The 27349-nt window shown below is 39.5% G+C and overlaps 2 protein-coding genes across 8 annotated transcripts in view; one reads left to right on the top strand and one right to left on the bottom strand.

Annotated features, from left to right (window-relative positions):
- PIK3R3 (phosphoinositide-3-kinase regulatory subunit 3) overlaps nucleotides 1–27349 on the top strand; it is a 134741-nt gene that overhangs the window by 57949 nt on the left and 49443 nt on the right. The gene's annotated exons all lie outside the window — the stretch shown is intronic.
- On the bottom strand, nucleotides 11721–27344 carry LOC112208662 (cytochrome c oxidase subunit 7B, mitochondrial-like). Its single transcript, XM_054661129.2, has 2 exons — nucleotides 27289–27344; nucleotides 11721–12012 (listed from the first exon to the last, which is right to left on the bottom strand). Exons 1-2 carry the CDS (start codon nucleotides 27342–27344, stop codon nucleotides 11751–11753), a joined length of 318 nt encoding a protein of 105 aa, XP_054517104.2. The 3' UTR covers nucleotides 11721–11750.

The following is a 27349-nucleotide window of genomic DNA, read 5'->3' on the forward strand; positions in this document are numbered from 1 at the left end:
TCCTATTCTAGCCCTGCCTATTTCTAGTTTGTGACCTTGGGCAGTTTTCTAATCTGTATAGCATAGAAAAGAATATTAATCCTGCTGTAGGGTTATTGTGAGAATTATATGGAATAGTACACATAAGACACTTAGGGCAGGTATCTGTTATTGTTGTTATTATTTTTATTATTTATTTATTTATTTAAAACAAATTTTTTTTTTTTTTTGGATGGAGTTTCGCTCTGTCACCCAGGCTGGAGTGCAGTGGTGCGATCTCGGCTCACTGCAACCTCTGCCTCCCGGGTTCAAGCAATTCTCCTGCCTCAGCCTCCTGAGTAGCTGGGACTGCAAAAACACATTTTTGAAAAAGAGATAAGGTTTTAACTCTGTCACCCAAGCTAGCATGCGGTGCCCTGATCATAGCTCACTACAGCCTTGAGCTGCTGGGTTCAAGGGATCCTCCTCCCTCAGCCTCCCAAGTAGGTGAGACTACAGGTATGCACTACCATGCCTGGCTAATTTTTTTTATTTTTAATTTTTGTAGAGATGGCGTCTCACTGTGTTTCCCAGGATGGTCTCAAACTCCTGTCCTCAAGTGATCCTCCTGCCTCAGGCTCCCAAAGCAGTGGGATTATAGGCATGAGCCACTGTGCCTGGCCTATTTTCATTATTATTAATAAAACTGGGATGCTTTGTGGCTCATCTCCATAGCGTCCCATTCAGAGGAAGAACCAGCCTAATTTTCAAATTAAATTGAAAAGTAATTTAAGTATTTATTCCATCCTCTCAAAAATGCCAAAGGGGTTTACATTCATAAAACTACAATACTACTTAAAATCCTATTTCTTCATGTTTGGCATGGTTAATCCCAAACTTTCTTCTCTCTTAAAACTTACCAACTCATGACAACTTGAGCAGTCTTATTTTTGCGTTTCTTTTGTAACCCTTCTCAAACCTATTAAGTTTCTATTCCGTGAGTACCTGTCTCCCATTAAACTCTCTCCTTTGCCCGTGTCATTATTCTGATCTGTACAATAAGGGCCAGGAACCAAGAGAGCAAAGAAAAGAAGCTATGAATACTCAAATATAGCAACATTTTTGTTTCTGTCACACTTATCTGTGGTAGAGGATATAATATGTTTTGGCTTTTGGAAAACAAGTCTGTTTAGTTTTAGAAGGACAACGAGGTGGTTCAGACCTGTTGCAGGACATTAATTCGGGACTTGGAATTTAGTTTTTCTCCAGATAGTCATAAACTATATAAGAGCTGCTATCATATCTCTCTAACTGGGACTGGTTCCTAGTGTTCAGCCCTTGAAATTTAGTATTGCCAGATAAAATATATGCAGTATGGACCATGCAGTATTATTCATTGTTTATTTGAAATTCAAATTTAACTGTGTGTCCTATATTTTTATTTGCTAAATCTAGCAACCTTAATTTAGAGAGAGGATGCTGACTAGGCTGTATTTTCTAGTACATTTTCTATGGTGTTTAAGAGTACATGTGTAACTTGATGTGGTGGATATGAGGATACTTTCAGTTTTGATAACAGAAAATGCAACTCAAATTAGTTAAAACAAAGGGAATTTGAATTTGATTTACATACGCTTATGTAATTGAAAAGACCAAAGGGAGTGAGGGCCCCTGGCATGGTTTGATCAAGGGTACAGGCTTTGGCCCTGTTTTTCTATAATTCTCTTGGCTTTAACCCTGTATTAGCTTTTTTTTCTCAGACGGGCTTCCCCAGTAGTACAAGATGGCTGCCTTTGTATGTTTCCTCATTCCTGGAGAGAAAGTAGATGCTTCCTACAAATACAGTGCAAAATCCTAAGCTTGACACTAATTGAACCATCTTGTGCTCCAAAGGATCACTGTCTTAAAATCTGGGTAGCTTTCTGTGTCTAGACCAGTGGCTTTTAAACTTGAGTGTGCATTAGAACTACCTGGAGGACTTGTTAAATTACAGATTGCAGCCAGGCACTGTGGCTCATGCCTGTAATCCCAGCACTGTTGGAGGACAAGGCGGGAGGATTACGTGAGTCCAGGAATTCAAGATCAGCCTGGGCAACATGGTGAAACTCTGTCTCTACCAAAAAAAAAAAAAAAAAAAAAAAAAAAATTAATGAGGCTTGGTGGTGTATGCCTGTAGTCTCGGCTACTTGGGAGGCTGAGATGGGAGGATTGCTTGAACCTGGGAGGTTGAGGCTGCACTGAGCTGTGATTATGCCACTGCACTCCAGCCTAGATGACAGAGAAGATGCTATCTCAAAAAACAAAAACAAAACACACAAATTGCTAGGTCCTACCCCCAAAATGTCTAGTTGAGTAGGTTCCGTAGGCTTGGTTCCAAGAAGTTATATTTGTAACACGTTCCCAGATGTTACTGATTTTGCTGGTCACAAACCACACTTTAAGAACCACTGTTATGTCAAATCAGGGCCTACTTCTGGAGCTGAGGAAGGGGTCAATCCCACTTAAACTTTTTACCAGTGAGGGGAGGCGGTAAGATGTTTTGGAAGATGATAACAATGTCCACTGAAGAGAGGACTGCTGGTTTTTTTGCATATCTACTTTCTCTTCCCTCTTCCCTCTTATTTAGGTAAGAACTTCCTGATTTTTCTCTTGGAACCACTCCTCCTTCATTTGGAATGATGTGGCTTGGGTGGTTGGCCTAACCCATTGGTTTAAGGGTGGGCACATGATCTAGGCCTGGTCAATGAGAGCACTTGCATAGTCACAGTGATCAGCCCAGGAGTGAATAGGGCAGTGATCTTTGTAGTTTAGTCAGTGTACGTTACTATACGTTGCTGTTTACTGTCCTGGCTAGGGATATGAAGATTACATAATCCCTGTCCTCAAGAAGCTCAGACTGTAATTATGAAAGACATACCTGTAAATATACCCATGCATCGCTCCTCTTTATAATTCCTTCTCTTTCTCCTGTCATCTAAAATATATTTTTAATAGATACTGTACTACCACCTTTATAATCCTTAACCATACTTATTATCGTTTAGTGTCTTTAGTCCTCATTAAATTATAAATTCCATCAGGATAAGGACTGAGTCCATAATTAGTTGCTGGATCTTCAATACCTAGCCCTGTCTCTGGCACATACAAAGTATTCAGTAAATATTGATTGAATGAATGTCGAAGTATAGCAATAGAAGAATATATAAATGAAATAGGGAATGATTGGTTTACTGGTGGAGTAGGAGAGGTAACAGCCTGAATAAATGCATAAAGTTATTAAAACACCTTAAGTTTTGTTGAAGACAGTGTATGAGATAGGACGTGGCCTGCGCATGGTGGCTCATGCCTATAATTCTGGCACTTTGGGAGGCTGTGGTGGGAGGATCTCTTGAGCTGAGGAGTTTGATACCAGCCTGGGCAACATAGTGAGACCCCCATCTCTTTAAAAAAAATCTGGCTGGGTGTGGTGGCACATGACTGTAGTCCCAGCTACCTGGGAGGCTGAAGTGGGAGGATTCCTTGAGCCCAGGAGGCTGCAGTGAACTATGATTGGGTCATTGCACTCCAGCCTGGGCAACAGAGCATAACCTTGTCTCAAAAAAAAAAAAAAAAAATTGAGAGATAGGAAGTGGTATTAGATGAATCTGGACCACTAGGTGGGGTCCAGATCATGAAAGGCCCCAAAGGCTATATTTAGGGGTTGAATTTTATCCTGCAGGCATTTGGGAAGCCACTGACTGATTGGTTTTAAGTAGGGAAGAGAGTACGTTGGCTGTAAGGTAAAAAATAGATTGGAGGAGAATAAGATTAAAGAAGGAAAACTGGTTAGGAGGCTATTTTAGTACAGAAGAAAGATGTTATGAAAGCCTAAGGCTAAGATTGTAGCAGTGAGAATGAATAGTAGAGTTGTTTAAAAAGTAGGATTGGTGGGCTTCGAGGCTATTCTGAGGAAAATGAAATAATCTAGAATGACTTTTGGTTTTCTAGCTTGGTAGATGGTGGTAGTATAAACCAAGAGAAGCAAGTTGAGGAAGAAGGACAGATTTGGATTATATGGCCTCTTACATAAAAATGAGGGAATGGTGAAATGGCCCAGGTTCTCTCCTTTTGGTGGGATTCTTTTTCTCTTAGGCTTCACTTGGGCAGGAGAGGAGAGTGGCTTCTGCTACTTCTAGGTTTGGGGACTAGAGCGGATGATAGTAAATCAGATATTACTGAGTTCGTAGGGTGGGGGAGAGATCACAGTGAGAATGGAATGCTTCCAGGTTTTAGTTGCTAAAGTAATTTTTAGTTTTCAGATGTTTAAACTGCCTCATCCTTTTTGAAAGCAAGTGTATAAATTATAAGAAAATTAACTCTTAAGATTCATGAATTAGCTTCACTATTGGTGGAGATGTGAATTGCTGCAGCTGTTTTGGAAAGTTTGTCAATATATAGTAAAATAGCTCTTCTGGGAATCTGTTCTGTAGAAATAAAAGTATCAACATATAAAGGTATATGTATGGATATTTTTATAATGTTTCCAATATTTGCTACTAAAAACAGCCTGAATATCCATCAATAGTAGGAAGTATAAGTTGTCATGTACCTGTATTGTGGAATATTTTGCAACTCAGAGAATGTGTTCATAAGTCTGTATGTATTTACCTGGAGGGATGTCTGTAATAGATTGTAGAGTAAGACAAACAAGTTATAAAGAAATGTGTATAATAAGATCCCATTTTTATAAAAAACCAAAAACAATGTTTCACATTCTTTTTTAGGATTATAGGAACCTGAAGAAAGGTGTAAAGGTGTATTTTATTTCAGGTTCTCTTTCCATGGCATATCACAGTGAACAAAACAAAGTCCTTGTTTTACGTAGGAGGACATGTGACAATAAATAAGAAGTGAATATATAGTATGTTAGGTGGAGATAAATATTATAGAGAAAACAACTACTGGCTTAAGGGGGATGGAGGACAGAGATGGAATTGCTATTTTATTTTGGGTAGTCAGAGGAGGCCTCACTGATATGGTGACTTAACTTTCTTTTTGTGAAATACAATAATACTAAAAAGTGTAGGAAACATAAACATACAGTTTGTTGACTTCATATAAATTGAACAGCTACTTAACCACCACCTAGATAAAGATTTTATAGATAGCCAGCTTCTCAGAGACCCAAAACATGCCCCCCCACCCTTTTTTTTGAGACAGAGTCTGGCTCTGTCACCCAGGCTGAAGTGCAGTGGTGTGATCTCAGCTCACTGCAATCTCTGCCTCTGGGTTCAAGCAATTCTCATGCCTCAGCCTCCTGAGTAGCTGGGATTACAGGCGCGCACAGCTACACGCGGCTAATTTTTGTATTTTTAGTAGAGATGGGGTTTTATCATGTTGGCCAGGCTGGTCTTGAATTCCTGGCCTCAAGTGATCTGCCCGCCTCAGTCTCCCAAAGTGCTGGGGTTACAGGTATGAGCACTGCGTGGAGCCTAAACCATGCCCTTTTCTAATTATATTCCCCTTCTTACCCCCAGAGGTAAGAAGGCAGCGGTGGGGCATGTTTTGGGTCTCTGAGAAGCTTTGTGTACATGCTGCCTTGAGAGGAAGAAGTATTGTTAGAAGACTGGTTTGAATTTGGTCTGCTTACCAACTATGTGACATTGAATGGTTGTCATATAAAATGGAAGTAATAATACTTAATTCACAAGGATTTTTAAATAAGAATTATAATATTTATGTGCCCATATATATATATTCACATATATATGTAATGAAATAACACCCAGTATCTGGCATATAGCAGGTACTCTATACATCTTTTGTGAAGGTCAGTGTTTTCGTGATATAGTAATAGGGAAATGTGTAGAGCTTGTGCTAGAGATTTTGTTAGAGGCAGCTATGTATCTTACTTGCTAGAGGCTACTTGGCTCTAGTATGTTTGGCTCTAAGATCAGGATGGGTAAAATCTTGGGACAAGAGAAGCAATGTAGCAAGTGTGAGTGACCATCTTTCTTTTTTTATGGGTCATTTCAACTTTTTCTATGGGAAAATTAAAAAAAAAAAACCAACTTTTTCTGTTCCCAGGCTGACCCTCCCCCCTCCGCTTTTTTTCATTTTGTGTCTCAGTAAAATTCCACTGCTGTTCAGCATAATTACTTCTTGGATCTTCACTTCCTCTCTATGGTAAGCCTAAATGCTGACCATCTCAAGCAGTAATTCAACAAATATTTATTGAATGGCTTCTATGTGTGAAACACTTGGCACTGGAGATACAAAGATGGGTAAGAAAATATGTGCCCTAAAGGAGCTCATAGTCTTTGAGTACAAAGATAGGGTTCAACAACTAAACTATAATCACTAAACTTTATATTAGAAGGTTGAGAAGAGCTCTGTAGAATCAAAGAAGAGGTATTACTTAACAAGGCCTGAGAATATGAGGGAAAGTTTCATGGAAAAAAACATGCATAATTTGAGTCTTAAAAAAAAAGTAGCTGGGCTGGGCGTGGTGGCTCAGGCTGAGCCTGGTGGCTCACACCTGTAATCTCGGCACTTTGGGAGGCAAAGGTGGGTGCATAACTTGAGGTCAGGAGTTCGAGACCAGCCTGGCCAACATGGTGAAACCTCAACTCTACTAAAAAAAAAAAAAAAAAAAAAAAAAAAGCCAAGCCTGGTGGCATGTGCCTGTAGTCTCAGCTACTCGGGAGGCTGAGCCAGGAGAATCACTTGAACCTGCGAGGTAGAGGTTGCAGTGAGCTGAGATCGTGCCACTGCACTCCAGCTTGGGCAACAGAGTGAGACCCCATCTCAAAAAGAAAAAAAAAAAAGTGGATGAGGCAGGTTGGTAAAAGAGATAGGGATGGGCATTTTATGAGGTACAGGATATGTGCAAAGGCATGAGAAAGAGTTGTGTGTTTGGATGAGCTGCAGGTATTGGTGTATCTAGGGTGAAAGGTGCCTGTGGGAAAGTAATAGGAAAATGAGCTTGGAAGAGTAAGCAGAGACTGGACCATGTAGGGCCTTCTATGCCATGCTGAAGAGTTTGAACTTTATCCTGTATGTGGTGTGGAACTCTTGAAACATAGTGTGCTAAACCATTATGGTTAGATTTGAAACTCAAAAGAAGCAGAGAAGGGTGGAAAAGAACCAGGAGATTGGTCGGGCGTGGTAGCTCACGCCTGTAATCCCAGAACTTTGGGAGGCTGAGGTGGGCGGATCATGGGGTCAGAAGTTCGAGACCAGCCTGGCCAATATGGTGAACACATCTCTACTAAAAATGCAAAAAAACTAGCCGGGGGTGTTGGCGGGCGCCTGTAATCCCAGCTACTCGGGAGGTTGAGGCAGGAGAATCGCTTGAACCCAGGAGGCAGAGGTTGCAGTGAGCTGAGATTGCGTCACTGTACTTCAGCCTGGGCAACAGGCGGAGACTCCATCTCAAAAAAAAACAAAACAAAAAACCAGGACATTGGTCTCTGGTAAGCCGGGGAGAGATTTTTCAAGAAGGAAAAAATGGCTAACAGTGTACAATTTAAAGTGATTAAGTGAAATAATGATACAAAAGCTACTGCTGGACTTTGCTATTGAGACAACCTTAACAAGATACATATTTATGTAGTGATTGGGGTAGAAGCCAAATTCCAATAGAAGAGTAACTGGGAGGTGAGAAAACAGACTGCAAATGTAGACCATTTTTAGAAAACTTGCTGTGAAGCAAAAGTAAGAGGTAGTTAGAGAAGTAGAGCAGAGAAACAGAATTTTTTTTTTTTTTTTTTTTTTTTTTTGAGACAGAATCTCGCTTTGTCGCCCAGGCTGGATGGAGTGCAGTGGCGCGATCTTGGCTTACTGCAAGCTCCACCTCCCGGGTTCATGCCATTCTCCTGCCTCAGCCTCCCCAGTAGCTGGGACTATAGGCGCTCACCACCATGCCCGGCTAATTTTTTGTATTTTTAGTAGAGACACGGTTTCACCGTGTTAGCCAGGATAGTCTCGATCTCCTGACCTCGTGATCCGCCCGCCTTGGCCTCCCAAAGTGCTGGGATTACAGGCGTGAGCCACCGCGCCTGGCCGAGAAACATAATTTTTTTGAAGATGAAAGTTAAGCATGTGTTATGTTTTGGTGGAGTAGAATAGAGTTAAGACTGAATATTTAGGGCTGTGTGATTTGATGGAACAGGAAGGTGGTGGGTGTGGAGGCAAGAAGGGACTACTGTGCTAGCTCAGGGAAGGAGGAGATAAACCTTTGCCTAACATTTAGAATGAAGGATATGGGTATGACGAAGAGTGTAGGCTGGAAAATGGGGTGAGGTCAGATTTATTTTTTCTGGTAAAGGGCAATTGTGAGAGAAGAGATGTATAGAGTGTTTGGCTTGAGATTTAGAGTACCCATTGATTACTGTCTGGGATGGAAAAGGTCACTGATCCAGAGGCATGTGGATGAATTACCAACAGCATAGTAATCTCAGTTAGGATTAGAAACTGTAAATTTGTAGTGGCATGAATTCCTAACCTATTATGATTTTCTTCAGCAGGACTCAGTAGCTGTGGTATGGGAATAGAGGAAGCAGGAGGTTGGATTGATCCTCCTGGTTGAGAGATTTACTGGCTAGTGTGGCCAAAGAACCATAGGGAGCTGGAGAGATCCTGGCAAGAGAGTGGGTGATGTTCAACATTAAGTGAATAATTAAGTAAATGATGATACATTCATATAAAAAGCTGTGTTTCTGCTATTAACATTTATGTTTATGAAGAGTTTATAAAAGTACTTATTTTATAATGTTAAGGTAATAAAAGTGCTGTATATTGTACAAAGGGTTAGTAATAACTGTAATATTCAAGAGATTGTTTAGGGCATAATGATGAAAAGATACAAAACCATTGTATTGGTCACACCTATTCACATGAAGACAATTATTTGACAGAGATTATTAGTTCTTCTTTATAGGTGAAGAAAATGAGCTTTAGTAAGGGTGAATTGTTCAGGGTCACAAATTTGGTAAGTGGCAAAGAGAACTATTATAATTTATGGAATAGTTACTGTGTCAGGCATTGTTTTATCTATGTAGTATTAATATTTTTCTCACATATTGCTCTAATTTTAATTTTTAGTTAAAAAAGCACACTCAAAGGAGAGTAACAATATAAGCAATAGATAACTAAGTATGAATTATCTAAATAGTGGATGCCAACTAACTTTGCAAGTTGCAAAGAGTGATACCAAGTGCTAGAGAAGTTCAAAAGAAAGATGTAGGCTAGAGTCGAAGAAAGACTTTGGAGATAATCATATTTGAACTTGGACTGTGAAGGATAGGTAGGATAGTCTTTTTAAGTAAATGATGATACAGTCATATAGAAAGCTGTGTTTCTGTTTTTGTTTTGTTTTGTTTTGTTTTGAGACGGAGTCTCGCTCTGTCACCCAGGCTGGAGTGCAGTGGCGTGATCTTGGCTCACTGTAACCTCCGCTTCCTGGTCTCTTTGATTTATTCCTTTCCATATTAAAAAAAAATAGTACTCTGTAATAGTCTAGAATCTCATGTATCTGGAGCCTTTGCTTAGATAAAAAGTCTTGCTTTTTTATTTTCTTTTTTTGAGACAGAGTCTCACTCTGTCACCCAGGCTGGAGTGCAGTGGCATGATCTCAGTGGTGCAATCTAGGCTTACTGCAACCTCCCAGGTTCAAGCAATTCTCATGCCTCAGCCTCCGGAGTAGCTGGGATTACAGGCACCTGCCACCATGCCTGGCTAATTTTTGTATTTTTAGTAGGCTTTCACCATGTTGGCCAGGCCGGTCTGGAATTCCTGACCTCAAGTGATCCACTCGCCTTGGCCTCCCAAAGTGTTGAGATTACAGGCATGAGCTGCTTATTGTTTTTAAAAGACTAAGGCAGCCAGGCGCGGTGGCTCACGCCTGTAATCCCAGCACTTTGGGAGGCTGAGGCGGGTGGATCATCTGAGGTCAGGAGTTAGAGACCAGCCTGACCCTGTTTGTACTGAAAATACAAAATTAGCCAGGCGTGGTTGCACGTGCTTGTAATCCCAGCTACTTGGGAGGCTGAGGCAGGAGAATTGCTTGAACCCAGGGGGCAGAGGTTGCAGTGAGCCGAGATCACGCCATTGCACTCCATCCTGGGCAACAAGAGTGAAACTCTGTCAAAAAAAGAAAAAAAAGACTAAGGCAATCAATCTGTGGATATCATAAAGGACTCAACATTATTTGCTGATCCCTGGGGTATCATTTAAGATTGCTTTGGAAGGAATGGAAGAAATATGGCTTCCAACTAACTTTGCAAAGGAATGGAAGAAATATGGGTTCCAACTAACTTTCCAAGTTGAGTCATGAACTCCTTGATAGGCCTTCTAGAATATATTTAAAGTGTAAATATAATGTATCTATCCATCCATTATCTAAAGTTATTTTTCTGCTAAGTCGTTTATATTTGATTATTATTTTTTACTATGGTTAGTAGAAGAAAAGCAATTTGAAATAACTACTAAAAACCATTGAAACCAAAGATCGAGATTTTTGGGGGGCAGGGAGATAATCATCAAGAATATATCAGAAAGGATTTAATGGTTGAGGCTTGGTATGATAGCTTATGCCTGTAATCCCAGAACTTTGGGAGGCCAAGGTGGGTCTATCCACTTGAGCCCAGGATTTTGAGACCAGCCTGGGCAACATACCGAAAACTTGTCTCTACACACACACACACAAAATTAGCTGGGTGTGGTGGCATGCACCTGTAGTTCCAGCTGCTAGGGAGGCTGAGGTGGGAGGATCATTTGAGCCTGGAAGGTCAAGGCTGCAGTAAGCCATAGTCATCCATTGTACTCCATCCTGGGCAACAGAGCAAGACTGTGTCTCAATAAATAAATAAATAAACAAATGATTGCCCTGTACTCAAGGTTAAAATAGGGAATGCTGTATGTGGATTTATTATTCATCAGTTTTTATATTTGAGATGCCTATAATTGCCATGTGTAAGTTAATTTCCACAAGAAGTAGTCATCATTGTAATTTTTTGAAGGTTTCAAATATACTTTATTTCTTCATTTATGCCATATCTTAATGGGTACACAGTGCTTTTACTTGGCTTCAATTATGAGCTGTTTTTTATTTAATTAATTAATTTATTTTTTTGAGGCGGAGTTTTGTTCTTTTGGCTAGGCTGGAGTGAAGTGGCGCAATCTTGGCTCACTGCAACCTCTGTCCCCACCTCCCCCTTCCACCCCAGCCCCGGGGTTCAAGCGATTCTCCTGCCTTAGCCTTCTGAGTAGCTGGGATTGTAGGTACCCGTGACCACACCCTACTGATTTTTCTATCTTTAGTAGAGATGGGGTTTCGCTGTGTTGGCCAGGCTAGACTGGTCTCGAACTTCTGACCTCAGGTGATCCACCTGCCTCGGCCTTCCAAAGTGCTAGGATTATAGGCATGAGCCACTGTTTCCACCTGATGAGCTGTTTTTTGTTTTGTTTTGTTTTGTTTTGTTTTGAGACAGAGTCTCGCTCTGTCACCCAGGCTGGAGTGCAGTGGCGTGATCTTGGCTTACCATAACCTCCGCTTCCTGGGTTCAGTTCGAGCGATTCTCCTGCCTCAGCCTCCCAAGTAGCTAGGATTACAGGTGCAAGTCACCATGTCAGCTAATTTTTGTATTTTTAGTAGAGACAGGGTTTCACCATGTTGGCCAGGTTGGTCTTGAACTTGACCTCGTGATCTGCCCGCCTCGGCCTCCCAAAGTTCTGGGATTACAGGTGTGAGCCACCATGCCCAGCTGATGAGCTGTTTTTTAAACAATTCAGTATTACACCAGCTGGGATGATTACTGATCTCTCCATTCCTTTGGAGTGACTCTCCCATCAGGGGACAGGTTCCATTCTATTCCAATTTGAGTTGCTACATAAGTCCATACAGCAATAGAGAAAGTGGCTCCACTAGCTAATACAGCATTACTGTATTTGTCATGAAAATCAGGTGTATGTTTCTGGTGGCTCTGCCTTGCAATTGTTTGCAGAATGCTTTGAACTTGGAGATGACTTAGTGTGTTTTTTTTTTTTTGATGGAGTCTTACTCTGTCACCCAGGCTGGAGTGCAGTGGCGCAATCTTGGCTCACTGCAACGTCCACATCCCGGGTTCAAGTTCCCTGCCTTAGCTTCCTGAGTAGCTGGGATTACAGGCGCTTGCCACCATGCCCAGCTAATTTTTTTGTAATTTTTAGTAGAGACAGGGTTTCTCCATGTTGGTCAGGCTGGTCTCGAACTCCTGACCAAATGATCCACCTGCCTCAGCCTTCCAAAGTGCTGGGATTACAGGTGTGTGCCACTGTGCCTGGCCATTAGTGCATTTTCGACCAAGGGAAACATTGTGAAGGTGAAGATAGAACTGTGGTAATGCAACTGCTGCTTTGGTGCAAATTCTCATGATTGTAATCTGTCTCGTTTGTAGATGTTTCATTTAATGGATTATGGCTTCAAATGGGTATTTGATACTTTCTGATAGGATTTACGTGGTAACTACACAGAATTAAATATTAGACAATTTAGTGAGCTATGAAAAGATAGCTTTAATAGGTAAAGCACTTTTTAAAAATAACTAAGCAAATCTTACCAAAACTGACTTGAAAAGAAATTGAAAATCTTTTTAATTTTGTAACCGTAAAAGAAATTTAATTAGTGATTTAAAAAATCTACAGAACAATTCTAGGCCCGTACGATTTCCTTTTTTTTATCGTTGCAGTTTTAAAAAACTTCATGTCCGGGCGTGGTGGCTCACGCCTGTAATCTCAACACTTTGGAAGTCCAAGGCGAGTGGATCACCTGAGGTCAGGAGTTTGAGACCAACCTGGCCAACATAGTGAAACTCCGCCTCTACTAAAAATACAAAAAAAAACTAGCCAGGCATGGTGGTGCATCCTGTAATCCCAGCTATGCAGGAGGCTGAGGCAGGAGAATTGCTTGAACCCGGGGAGCAGAGGTTGCAGTGAGCTGAGATCACGTCACTTCACCCAGCTTGGGCAAAAGAGTGAGACTCCATCTCAAAAAAACAAAAAAAAAAAAAGAACTTCACATAATATAAAATATACCATCATGGCCGGGCGTGGTGGTTCATGCCTGTAATCCCAGCACTTTGGGAGGCCGAGGCAGGTGGATCACGAGGTCAGGAGTTCGAGACCAGCCTGGCCAACATGGTGAAACCCTGTCTGTACTGAAAATACAAAAAATTAGCTGGGCGTGGTGGCAGGCACCTGTAATCCCAGCTACTTGGGAGGCTGAGGTAGGAGAATCACTTGAACCTGGGAGGTGGAGGTTGCAGTGAGCCGAGATCATGCCATTGCACTTAAGCCTGGACAACAGTGCAAGACTCTGTCTGTAAATAAGTAAATAAATAAATAATACCATCATAAACTTCTTTTGAGGCGGAGTCTCGCTCTTGTTGCCCAGGCTAGAGTGCAGTAGCACGGTCTTGGCTCATGCAACCTCCACCTCCCGGGTTCAAACAATTCTCGTGCCTCAGCCTCCTGAGTAGCTGGGATTACAGGCACCTGCCACTGTGCCTGGCCAATTTTTTGTATTTTAGTAAAGACGGGGTTTCACCATGTTTCCCAGGCTGGTCTCCAACTCCGGAGCTCAGGCAGTCTGCCTTCACAAAGTGCTAAGATTACAGGCGTGAGCCACCGTGCCTGGCCCATCATAACCATTTTCAAGTGTATTGTTAAGTGATACTAAGCATATTAACATTGTTTTGAAGCAGATCTCCAGATTTCATCTTGCACATCTGAAACTCTGTACCCATTAAACAGTGACTCGTCTTTTCCCCTATCACGCAACCCCTGGTAACCAACCTTTACTTTGTTTCTATGATTTTGTCTACTTCAGTTACCTCGTATAAGTAAATGGGATCATGCAATATTTGTCTTTGGCTTATTTCACTCAGTATAATGTCTTCAAGTTTCAGTTATATTGTAGCATATGAAAGGATTTTCTTCCTTTTTAAGGCTGAATAATATTCCCTTTGTGTATATACCACATTTTGTTTATCCATTAATCTGTTGATAGACTTTGGGTTGCTTCCACCTCTTAGCTATTGTGAATAGTGCTACTGTGAACATGGGTCTGCTACTATAATGTCTCTTTGAGACTCTGCTTTCAGGTTTTTTTTTTTTTTTTTTTTTTTTTTTTTTTAAGATATATACCCGGAATAAGAAGGATTGCTGGCTCATATGGTATTTTTAAAAATTTTTTTGAGGAACCTCCATACTGTTTTCCATAGCAGTTGCACCATTTTACAATCTCACCAGCAGTGCTCAAGGGTTCCAGTTACTCCACTTCCTTACCAACACTTGTTCTCTTCTTTTCTTTCTTTTTTCTTTTAGTAGCCATCTTAATCCGGCCCATATAGATTTATAAATGAGTTCTACCAAACATTTATAGACAATCATAATTTCATATAAATTCTTCCTAAATCAAGAAAAAGAAGAAACATTCTCATTCTCATTTAAGTATTTAATGGGTTATTCTAAGATAAATACTGTATAAACAGCTAAAGATTATTTGCTGATATATATGAAATAAGGTTGTTGGATCCAAGACCACTATACAGTTGGATTCCTTTATACAAGTAGCAGATAACAAATGTAATTTTTAAAAAGCTTTATTGAGATATAATTCACATACCATACAAATCACCAATTTTAAGTATACAATTCAATATTTTGATACATTACATTGTTAATTTTTTAAAGTTATAAAATACGAATGACAAAATTTTTCATTTTAACTGTTTCAAGTGTACAATTCAGTGGCATTAATTACATTTACAGTGTTGTGCAGCTATATTCATCTTCCATATAGAAACTCTATAACCATTAAGCAATAACTCCCTCATTCTCCCTTCACTTTCAGCTCCTGGTAAATTCTGTTCAACTTCCTGTATGAATTTGCCTATTCTAGATATTTCATGTAAATTGAATCATACAATATTTGTCCTTTTGTGTCTTCTTATTTCATTTAGCATAATGTTGGTGTTCATCCATATTGCAGCATGTATCAGAACGTTACTCATTTTTATGGCTGAATAATACCACATTGTACATACAGACCACATTTTGTTTATTCAGTCATCTGTTGGTGGACACTTGGGTTTTTTTTGTGTTGTTGTTTGTTTGCTTCTTTGAAACAGAGTCTTGCTGTGTTGCAAGGCTGGAGTGCAGTGGCGTGGTCTGGGCTCACTGCAACCTCCGCCTCCAGGTTCAAGCGATTCTCCTGCCTCAGCCTCCCTCAGCCTCCCGAGTAGCTGTGACTACAGGCGCATGCCACCACACCCAGTTACTTTTTTTGTATTTTTAGTAGAGATGGGGTTTCACCATGTTGGCGAGGATGGTCTCCATCTCTTGACCTTGTGATCCGCCCACCTCAGCCTCCCAAAGTGCTGGGATTACAGGCGTGAGCCACCACGCCCAGCCCACTTGGGATGTTTTTACAATTTTTTTTTTTTTTTTTTTGAGACGGAGTCTCGCTTTGTTTCCCAGGCTGGAGTGCAGTGGTGTGATCTCAGTTTGCTGCAACCTCTGCCTTCTGGGTTCAGATGATTCTCATGCCTCAGCCACCCGAGTAGCTGGGATTACAGATGTGCCACCACACCCAGCTAATTTTTGTATTTTTAGTAGAGACAGTGTTTCGCCATGTTGACTAGGCTAGTCTTGAACTCCTAGCCTACCTCAGCCTCCCAAAGTGCTAGGATTACATGCATGAGCCACAGTTCCTGGCCTACAAAATATATTTTTAAAAAGATACTCATTATAGCAGCAACAGCTACAATGACAACAATTGAAAGGTACCAGTGAACAAAATCAGCAAAAGATGCACATGACTTTTAATGTTGAAAATTATACAATTTCCATTAAAAGACATGAGAAGAGATGTAATTGGGATACCATATTAACTGATAGGAAGACCCAGTGACATAAACATGTCAATTCTTTCCAAATTAATTTATAAGTTCAATACACTTCTGTTTAATATAATGACAGGGTATTTCATATAACTTGACAAGCTCTAAAATGTATGTAGGAGAGTAAACTGCCAAGAAAAATTAGGAAGGAGCACTTAGTCTTTCACATAGCATTATTTATAAAGCCATATTATTAATATTTAAGGCAATGTGGTATTGGCACAGGATAGACCAACCTCTGGGAAGAATAAAGAGCCCAGAAATAGAACCCCCGAATATAAAGAAACTTAATACATGACAGTGAGCATTGAAGATGAGTAAGGAGATGATGGACTGACTAAACAGTAAATGATAATGGAACAATTGGTTATTTATATGGAAAATAAAATGAGATTTCTACTTACCATATTAAAAAATGTATGTGATGATTAAAGATGTTAATGTGAAAAGTTAAACTTTTAGAAAAAAGTGGGAGAATGTTTTTATGATACTAGGGCAGGGAAGGTAGAAAGGATTTCTTCAACAGGACTTGAAATTTGAACTGTAAAAGAAAAAGATTGATAAATATGTCTAGATTAAAATAAAAAATGTACAGTTATTGAAATTCAGCATGAGATAGATAACCCATCTGGGAGAAAATATTTGCAGAAAAAATAACTAAAAAGGATTAATAATCAGGATATATGAAGAATATTTTACCAACCAGTAATAATAATAAGACAGTAGATTGGAAATTCATAGAAGATGAAATACAAATGTCCTGCAGACATGAAAAGGTGTTCAACTTCTTTAGTAGCCATGGAAATGCAAATTAAAACTTCAGTGGAATAATATTTTACACTCATCATTTTGGTGAGGATGTAGAATAAGGAAAACTCTCTTATACTTATGTGGACAGTGGAGTATCAACTAGAGCCTCATTGTAGAGAGCAACTTAGCAATATCTAGTAAAGTGTATACCCTAGGGAAACTCTAGAAGATGGACAAGAGTTTGTACCTGGGACAAGTACCGTTAAGTTCATAGCAACATTGTTTGTAAAAGCAGAAAACTACAAGCAGCTGAAATGTCCATCATTAAGAAAATGAAGAAATTATAGAATATTCATGTAATGGTAGAGAACAGTGAGAAAATAAAAATACCTACTTGTATCAACATAAATTAATCTAAAGATGTAATGCAGAATGAAATGCTGTGGAAAGATTCCTCCTGTATAAAGTTCATAAAGATACAAAATATGTTAGGAGATGGAACCCCTGGGGAAAAATAAGGGAATTTGGGAGGGGTAAAAAGCAGTGGTGGAGGAAGAAAAGCCTGAGGGAAAACCAACCTTGCATTCCAAGGAATCTAAAAAGGAGCAGCCAGAGATTAGAACCAGGTAGTTTTTCTGTCATATAAAAAATTGTACTAGGTTGAAGTAAGTCCTGAATTGAAACATCTAATTCTCTCTGATTGATCTTTGTGTATGTATTTTTGTGTTTTATTACAACTTAAAAAGATCTGATAAAATTCTGTTTTAAATTAGGTAGAATTTTGAAAGTACCTTTGACTACTTTTTCTGTTATGATATAATTCACATGCCATATATCCACCTTTTAAAAGTGTTTTTAACCACATCAGTGGTTTTTAATATAGTCACATAGTTGTGCAACTATTACAACTATCTTATTCCAGAACATTCTTATCACCCCAAAAGAAGTCCTGTAACCATCAAGAGTCACTCTAGGCTGGGTGGGGTGGCTCATGCCCATAATCCCAGCTCTGGGAGACTGAGGTGGGGGGATCAATTGAAGCCAGGAGTTCAAGACCAGCTTGGGCAATTTAGCGAGACCCTGTCTCTAAAAAAAAAAAAAAAAAAAAAATTAGCTAAGCATGGTGTCGTGTGTCTGTAGTCCCAGTTACTTGGAAGGCCAATGTGGGAGGATCGCTTGAACTCAGTAGTTTGAGGTTGTCAGCTATGATAGTGCCACTGCACTCCAGCCTGGGTGGATAAGTAAGATCCTGTCTCAAAAAAAAGAAAAAGTCACTCCCCATTCTTCTTAGCCTCAGTCTGTGGCAACTATTAATCTACTTTCTGTCTCTATAAGTTTGCCTATTATGGACATTTCATGTAAATGGAATGACATGGTATATGGCCTTTTGTGTTTGACTTCTTTCACTTAGCATAATGTTTTCAAGGTTTATCCAATTGTGGTATGTATCATTACTTCATTCCTTTTTATGGCTAAACAATATTCCACTCTGTGGATATTTGTTTTTCCATTCACCAGTTAATGGATATTTGGGTTGTTTCCACCTTTAGCTATTTTGAATAATGCTGCCATGAACATTCATTGCAAGTTTTTATGTGAACTTAGTTTTCAGTTCTGTTGCGTATACATGTAGGAGTAGAATTACTGGGTCATATTTTACTTTCCTGACAACAGTGTGTTATGGTTTCACTTTTTCCACATTGTCACCTAGACTTGTTCGTAATGTATCTTTTTGATTATAGCTATCCTAGTGGATGTGAGGTAGTATGTCACTGTGGTTTCGATTTGCATTTTCCTAATGACTAATGATGCTGAGTATCTTTTTCATGTGCTTGTTGGAATGGGATTTTTTTTACATTTCATTTTTGGATTGTTCATTGCTAGTGTGTAGAAATACTCTTGATTTTTGCATATTCCTTGTATTCTGCAACCTTGTTGAACTCTTTTATTAGCTTTAGTAGTTTTTTGAGTATTTCTTATGATTGAGTATGCAAATAGAGATCGTCATTTTCCTTTTCTCTCTGGATGCTTTTTATTTATTTTACTTCCCTAATAGCCCTGGCTAGAATCTTTTTTTTTTTTTTTTGAGATGGAGTTTCCCTCTTGTTGCCCTGGCTGGAGTGCAATGGTGTGATCTCGGCTCACTGCAACCTCCCCCTCCTGGGTTCAAGTGATTCTCCTGCCTCAGCCTCCTGAGTAGCTGGGATTACAGGCGCCCACCACCACACCTGGCTGATTTTTTGTATTTTTAGTAAAGACGGGGTTTCACCATGTTGGCCAGGCTGGTCTTGAACTCCTGACCTCAGGTGATCCACCCGCCTCGGCCTCCCAAAGTGCTGGGATTACAGGTATGAGCCACCACGCCCAGCCCCTGGCTAGAATCTTAATTATAGTGTTGAATAGACGTGGTGAGAGCAGACATCCTTGTGCTGTTTTTGATTATAGGGGAAAGCATTCAGTTTGTCATCATGAATTATGATGCTAGATGTGGGTTTTCTGTAGATACTCTTTATCAGGTGAGGAAATTCCCTTTAATCTAGTTTTTGAGTATTTTTATCATGAGTAGGTGTTTAATTTTTGAATTATTATTTTTTTGTGGAGGCAGGGTTTCACAATGTTGACCAGGCTGGTCTTGAACTCTTGGCCTCAAGGTGTCCTCTCGCCATGGCCTCCCAAAGTGCTAGGATTATAGATGTGAGCTACTGCACCTGGTAGGGTGTTTAATTTTGTCACATGATTTTTCTGCATCTGTTGAGATGATTATGCTGGTCTTTGTCCTTTATTCTGTTAATACAGTGTGTTACCTTGATTGATTTTTGTTTGTTGAGCCAATCTTGCATTCCTGGAAGCAAATCTCGCTTGGTCATGATATATAATCCTATTTATATGTTGCTGGAGTTGGTTTGCTAGTACTTCGTTGAGGATTTTTTTGTCCGTGTTCATAAAGGATATTGGCCTGTAGTTTTTTCCTCCTGTTTTTTTTTTTTTTTTCTTTTTTTCTTTTTCTGGTTTTGGTATTGGGAAGACTGGCCTCACAGAATGAGTTGAGAAGTTCCCTGAATACTTATCTGATCTTAGTTTTCTTCAGTTTTGTTATTGACTTCCTCTTCTTTTTTCTTTCTTTTTTTTTTTTTTTAAGACAGAGTCTCGCTCTGTTGCCCAGGATGGAGTGCAGTGACACTATCTGTGCTCACTGCAACCTCCACCTCACAGGTTCAAGCGATCCTCCCACCTCAGCCTTCCAAGTAGCTGGGATTTCACCATGTTGGCCAGGCTGCTCTCTAACTGTTGACCTCGGGTGATCGGCCTGCCCGTCTCCCTAAGTGTTGGGATTACAGACGTAAGCCACTGCACCTGGCCAGTTTTATTACTGCCTTCTAAAAATATATTAATGCTGTTCTTTTGTTCCAGTTATTCTTTTTAAGAACACACAGAAATACTTTGTTAGATTCTAATTTAATTTAGCTTACCTGTGAGGAATGACTTGTGGCACCCAGCAGAATATTATGAAATTTCTGGTATTCCAGTGAAATCTGCCTAGTATACTGTCTTTCAGATGGCTGAATATAAAAGTCCATAAAAATTAGAGATGAGAGAGACTATGGTGATATAATCAACCATTTTACAGATAAATGGACCAGATTGTCCAAAGTTACACTGCTAGGTTACCTGGCTGAGCCAGGAGATTTTACTTTGGTAGTTTTTACTCACCAATGATTAGTAGTGTGTGAAAAGGATAGGTTTTTTTAAAAAAAGGTTTAATTTCATCTGTGTGTTTGTGAACAATGCTAAGAAACAAATACAGTATTTATTTGAATGATGTAAGTGTATATGCGTGCCCACTCATTCTGTACTCCAGCTGGAGAAGCCCTAGAACATATAATTAATCCATTGTGTCGGGCACGGTGGCTCACGCCTGTAATCCCAGCGCTTTAGGAGGCCGAGGCAGGAGGATCATTTGAGTCTGGGAGTTCAAGACCATCCTGGGTAACACAGCGAGACCCTGTCTCCATAAAAAATGAAAAATATACATATAATTCATTGCTATCAGGAGGAAATTTATTATTAATATCAACAGCATTTTGGGAAGTCTTCAAAGCAATTAACTTTTAACTGAAGAAACTATTTACCCAAATTATATCATGAGTGGGTGGTATCAAAATGAATTGAAATCTTGAAGAAACTGTCTCCAACTTGGAAAGAGGTATAGAGGGAGAATCACATTAATGTATCAATCTAATATATCAACCTAAATGTGTCAACCTTTAACTTTTAATTAATTGTTTTCCCTTCTAATTGTTTTTTTCCTTCTACTTTTAAGTTCAGGGGTACATGTGCAGGATGTGCATGTTTGTTACATAGGTAAACATGTGCCATGGTGATTTGCTACACAGATCATCCCATCACCTAGGTATTAAGCCCAGCATCCATTAGCTATTCCTCCTGATGCTCTCTCTCCCCCTACCACCCCGCGACAGGCCCCAGAGTGTGTTGTTCCCTGCCATGTTGTCCATGCGTTCTCATCATTTAGTTCCCACTTATAAGTGAGGATAAGCAGTGTTTGGTTTTCTGTTCCTGAGATCCTCCTGCCTTGGCCTCTCAAAGTTAGTTTGCTGAGGATAATGGCTTCCAACTCCATCCATGTCCCTGCAAAGGACATTATCTTGTTCCTTTTTATGGCTGCATAGTATTCCATGCTGTATATATACCACATTTTCTTTATCCAGTCTATCATTGATGGGCATTTAGATTGATTTTGTGCCTTTGCTATTGTGAATAGTGCTGCAATGAACATACACATGCATGTATCTTAATAATAGGATGATTTATATTCTTTTTGGTATATACCCAGTAGTGAATTACTGGGTCAAATAGTATTTCTGCCTTTAGGTCTTTGAGGAATCGCCACACTCTAGTTGTTGAAGTAATTGTTTATTTTGATTGCGAAACAGTTTTTAAAAAATGTATTTTCAGAGAGAAATAGTAGTATAATTTTATGAAAATATCATATGTGTCTCCAAAGATAAAATCATTGTTCAATTTTGCTGAGCCAAGAAACTCAACTAAAACTACCTGCTGGAAATGGCACAGTTTTCTGTCTCAACGTCAGTAACATACGATCCAAATTCTATGTTGTGATTGGCTGTTGTACCATTTTCATTCAGAGATTAGTTTTGCCAACAGTGTCTGATTTGGGATTGGGATTTAGCTCACAAAGCAGTTGGTTGTTGGGGTATAGGAAGGGGTTAGTGTTACTAATGAGCACACTACAGAGAAATCATTCCACTGGGGAAAAATAGCATTTGTCCATGCATGAGCAAAGTTGTTCTGTAATTCAATGCTGGATGCCAAATAGTCAGTGAAGTTTGGATTTGGATGTGGCAGCTCACTGATGCTGGGGGGAAATTTTGTTTAATCATTGTCTTTTAAAATGAACTTGGTAAAAGCTGTCAGTTTTTTCCCTTTTAGAAAGATGAAATGTTTTTTGTCTTTTTTCTCTTTTCCTGTTTCCATAATTTTATTTTTAGGCTTTCAAAAAGCTGAAGATTTAATTAAAATAAATGTTTTCCCCTTCGTTAGCTTGATTAGTCTTTTTTTCCTAAGCATTATTCTGCATCTAAGATTATATCCTAACATCCAAGATAGTTCTAATTCACTTCATTTTTTGTTCCTCTAAAATAAAATAGATTTGTTAATTTTAGGAAGTATATATTATCAAATTATTTTGTTTTATTTTGTATTTTGAACCTTTTATAATATCTAGTTATCACAAATAGATATCTTTGGGATTTTTTTCTTGTTTCTTGGTTCTTTAACAGATAGTCAGAATTTATTATCTGATGGAATATTTTAGGTTTGTTTTGTGTCTTTGATAACATCGTTCATCTTCGACACTTTTTTTTTTTTTGAGACAGGGTCTCACTCTGTTGCCCAGTCTGGAGTGCAGTGGTGCAATCTTGGCTCACTGTAGCCTCGACATCCTGGGCTCAGGTGATCCTCCCACCTCAGCCTCCTAAACAGCTGGGACTACAGGCACACACCACATACCCGGCTGATTGCTGTATTTTTTGTAGAGACAGTTTCTCCATATGTTGCCTAGGATGTTTTTTTTTTTTTTTTTTTGAGATGGAGTCTCACTCTGTCACCCAGACTGGAGTGCAGTGGCATTATCTTGGCTCACTGCAAACTCTGCCTCCTGGGTTCAAGCGATTCTCCTGCCTCAGCCTCCCAAGTAGCTGGGATTACAGACACCTGCCACCACGCATGGCTAATTTGCCTAGGCTGGTCTTAAACTCCTGGACTCAAGTGATCTGCCTGCCTAGGCCTCCCAAAGTGCTAGGATTACATGCATGAGCCACCACACTTGGCTGACAGCATTTAACATAATAATTTATGTTCTTAGTATTTAAATGCCCTCAATACTATATAGCAAAGATTTATGTGACTGAAACATTTTTCTTAAACTGAGCATTTTCATGTCAAAGATATTTGTAGAAGATCGCATTTACTATTTGGAAGGTAAATATTAAGAATTTTTTAGAAAGCAAATGTGAGAAGTTGACAGAGAAGGAGAAATTAGGGGGCATTGCAAATCCCTTACAGTATTTCTTTTCAGTAGATTGACCAAAATGAGTAACTAAATATAGCTTAAATGAGTTAACTGCAAACCAGAAACATGAATTAGTAATAGTGTCTTTATTTCTTCCTAATGAAACTTAAAGGCAAATTCTGATCTACTAGTTTATGATCTCTAGTATACTAAACTACCAGTACCAGCTAATTAAGCTGGAAGTACTGGGGACTTTTTCCTAACACAAGAATAATAGTTTTATGTTTGTCGTTTTTGGTTCTACATATGTTACTTAGGGCTGGTTCAGGGAGGTAGAATATGATTTTGAAGTAGCTTATAGTGAAGAATGGGAGAGAGGTAAATTTAGGGTAAGATTTTTGGATTGTTTTGAGGGTCCACTTATGGTTGGAGACCATTACTAGTGAAACCAATTGAAGATGATGTAACTTTTTTCCTCTTTATTAGCCGAGAGAGATAGCAGTAAAAGCATGAAAATGGATTGAGCTATAGTCGGGGTCTTGCCAGACAGGTACAGTGGGAGGATAAGAGAGCAAAAGAGATGATAGTATTAGTTGAGAGAGAGAGAGAATGAAGACCAGTATGGGATAGAAAGAAAGTACTAAGTTTGAGGAATTAGAGGTCTTACTGAGGTGAAAGAACAGTGGTAGTATTGCTGTAAATTGGAGGTCTCATTGAGGTGAAAGAACTGGGATTATTGGAGTAAGTGGTAAAGATGTAGAGAGAGGGCCAAGCGCGGTGGCTCACTCCTGTAATCCCAGCACTTTGAGAGGCCGAGGCAGGCGGATCACGAGTTCAGGAGATGGAGACCAGCCTGGCTAACACGATGAAACCCCTTCTCTACTAAAAATACAAAAAATTAGCCGGGCGTGGTGGCACGTGCCTGTAGTACCAGCTACTCGGGAGGCTGAGGCAGGAGAATTGCTTGAATCTGGGAGGTGGAGGTTGCAGTGAGTCGAGATAGCACCACTGCACTCCAGCCTGGGCGACAGAGCGAGACTCCGTCTCAAAAACAAAACAAAACAAAACAAAACAGAAGTCAAGGAGTACGTTTGTGAGGTTAGGAATGTGATTCTTATTCTAGTTTTATATCAGAATTACCAATTGCCTTTTTTAAAAAAACATAGTTGCCCAGGTCTCATTCTGGATCAATGGAATCAGAATCTGTAGGGAGTTGGGCTAAGGCGCCTTCATTTAAGATGTTATACAGCTGATTAAAAAATACTTCAAAATTTGCATACAGTAAAGTTTATACTCTTTGGTGTACAGTTCTTTGAGTTTTGACAAATGCATAGTGGTGCCCTTTATCAGGATAGGGTGGATAGGACAGGTGAGGAAATATGGTGGGCCCGCTGTATTCAGATTCTGCATTCTCGGATTGAAATAACAAACAACTGTGGATTAGAAATATTCAGGGTGTGTGTGAAAAAAACCAATAAAAATAACAATACAACAACAAAAATAATACAAATAAAAATATAGTATAACAATTATTTACATAGCCTTTACATTGTATTAGATACAAGTAATCTAGAGATGACTTAAAGTATATGGGAGGATGTGCATAAGCTATATGCAAATATTACGTCATTTTATAAAATGGACTTGAACATCCTTGGATTTTGGTATCTGCAGGGGTCCTGGAAGCAATCCTATGAGGATAGTGAGGGATGATTATATATATTTGGTTTTGAATACCCTCAAATTTGCTCGTTGCACTAAAGCTACAGCCATAGAATTCAGAAGAGTGGAGATTATTACAATGAATTAATATTTTCTCTATCATTTCCTTAAGTCTAGATCTGGAATTGACATTTTTTCTGTAAAGAGCCATATAGTAACTACTTTAGGCTTTGCAGGCCACAAATGGTCTCTTTCACATTCTGTGTGTGTGTGTGTGTGTGTGTGTGTGTGTGTTTATAACCATTTAAAAATGTAAAAATGGGCCAGGCATGGTGGCTCATACCTGTAATCCCAGCACTTTGGGAGGCCAAGGCAGGTGGATCACCTCAGGTCAGGAGTTCAAGACCAGCCTGGCCAACATGGGGAAACCCCGTCTTTACTACAAATACAAAAATTAGCTGGGCGTGATAGCACGTGCCTATAGTCCCAGCTCCTTGGGAGGCTGAGACAGGAGAATTGCTTGAATCCGGGAGGTGGAGGTTGCAGTGAGCCGAGATTGCACCATTGCACTCCAGTCTGGGTAACAGAGTGAGACTCTGTCTCAAAAAAAAAAAAAAAAAAAAAAGTAAAAATGCTGGTCACAGTGGTGCACGCCTTTAGTTCCACAGCTACTCAGGAGGGTGAGGCGAGAAGATGACTTGAACCCAGGAGTTTGAGACCAGCCTGGGCAACATAGTGAGACCCTCGTCTCAAAATAATAAAAAAAGTAAAAACTATTTTTTGCACCTTGGAAAACAGGCAGAGGGCCATAGTTTGCTAACCCCAGGCAGATCATCAATACCACAATAAATCAAGCTCTGATTTGTAGTATTTGCTGATTTCCAAAGTATAAATACTCCCACTGTGGCTGATTTCAGTCTACTAGTGTGACTGACATACCAAATGCAGAATTTGAAAGAAATCCTCAGTAGCACACAGTATTTCCATTATATAAATACAATAGATGTTTCTTAAAAGCATAGTTAAATACAGTATTAATGAAGCAATGAGTTTTGAGTATTTTTTAACTTTATTTTTAATATATTTAATTGTGAACTTACATGATTTAATATTTAATAATGACTGTGTGGAGGCTGGGCATGGTGGCTCACGCCTGTAATCCCAATACTTTGGGAGGCCAAGGCAGGTGGATCATGAGGTCAGGAGTTTGAGACCAGCCTGGCCAGTATGGTGAAACCCCCATCTCTACTAAAAATACAAAAAAAACTAGCCGGGCATGGTGGCACACACCTGTAGTTCCAGCTACCCGGGAGGCCGAGGGAGGAGAATCGCCTGAACCTAGGAGGTGGAGGTTGCAGTGAGCCGAGATTGCGCCACTGCACTCCATCCTGAGCAATAGAGGGAGACTCTGTCTCAAAAAAAAAAAAAAAAAGACTGCGTAGAACAGCAGTTTGCAAAATTCCTGAAAATACAACAATCAGCTCTCACTAGCCTGTACAAGTTGAATTCAACATAGCATGAAACTTAAGGTTCAGAGAGGTGAGATAATTTACCAAATCTAGTTTAAGTGGTGGAATCAGAATAAACTCTAGGTTTCTTTTTATTTTTATCTTAAAACAATATGGGTTTATAGTTTAAAAAGTCAAAAAGTACTACAAGGTTTATAGTACAAAATCATCAGTTGCCTGTCCTACCCTCTCTTCTGCCACTTTCTAGCCCCTAGGGGCAACACTTAACTCTTCCGGCCTTTTCTTCTGGTGTTTTACCTCCCTATTTTTTGTAATACGGTAATACTGCTATTTATAAGTTTTCACTTTTTGATGTTATTTATTCCTTCTAAGGAAGATAGTGATTTACTTCTCTTATGCCATACACTCTTTCCTTCTATGCATTTTTCCAGTGTATTTATATCACAATTATAACTTTCTTAAATTATCTTCCAATATTTACACTATTATTACTGTACAGTGTTCACAGCTAAGCCATTAGTATACTATAATTGCATCCTTTCTTTTTTTTTTTTTTTTTTTTGAGATGGAGTCTCACTCTGTTGCCTAGGCTGGAGTGCAGTGGCGTGATCTCGGCTCACTGCAACCTCTGCCTCCCAGGTTCAAGCAATTCTCCGGTCTCAGCCTCCCGAGTAGCTGGAACTACAGGCACACACCACCACACTTGGCTAATTTTTTACATTTTTAGTAGAGATGAGGTTTCACCATATTGGCCAGGCTGATCTCGAACTCCTGACCTCATGATCTGCCTGCCTCGGCCTCCCAAAGTGCTGGGATTACAGGCGTGAGCCACCACACCTGGCCTCATTTCCTTTCTTTATATAAATTTAAAGACAGAATTTTATGGTTCTGACAGAGCCATATAACAGAACCATAAAATTCATCACAGTATGGTTAAACATCAAATAATTTACCATTTCCATTCTTTTCTTAAACATACCCTCTAAACTGCCCTTCATCCTCCTGTTTGAATTCTAACTTGTTTTCAGCTGTCATCCTAG

Source organism: Pan troglodytes, chromosome 1 (assembly GCF_028858775.2).
Source record: "Pan troglodytes isolate AG18354 chromosome 1, NHGRI_mPanTro3-v2.0_pri, whole genome shotgun sequence".
Lineage (NCBI taxonomy): Eukaryota > Metazoa > Chordata > Mammalia > Primates > Hominidae > Pan > Pan troglodytes.

Bases quoted from the DNA above. Each gene is read 5' to 3' on its own strand.
- LOC112208662 (XM_054661129.2), bottom strand. From the start codon at position 27,344: ATGACAGCTGAAAACAAGTTAGAATTCAAACAGGAGGATGAAGGGCAG. The intron at 12,013-27,288 runs GTATGTTTAAGA...ACTGCACTCCAG, and splicing joins GATGAAGGGCAGTTTAGAGG to CCTGGGTGACAGAGTAAGAC.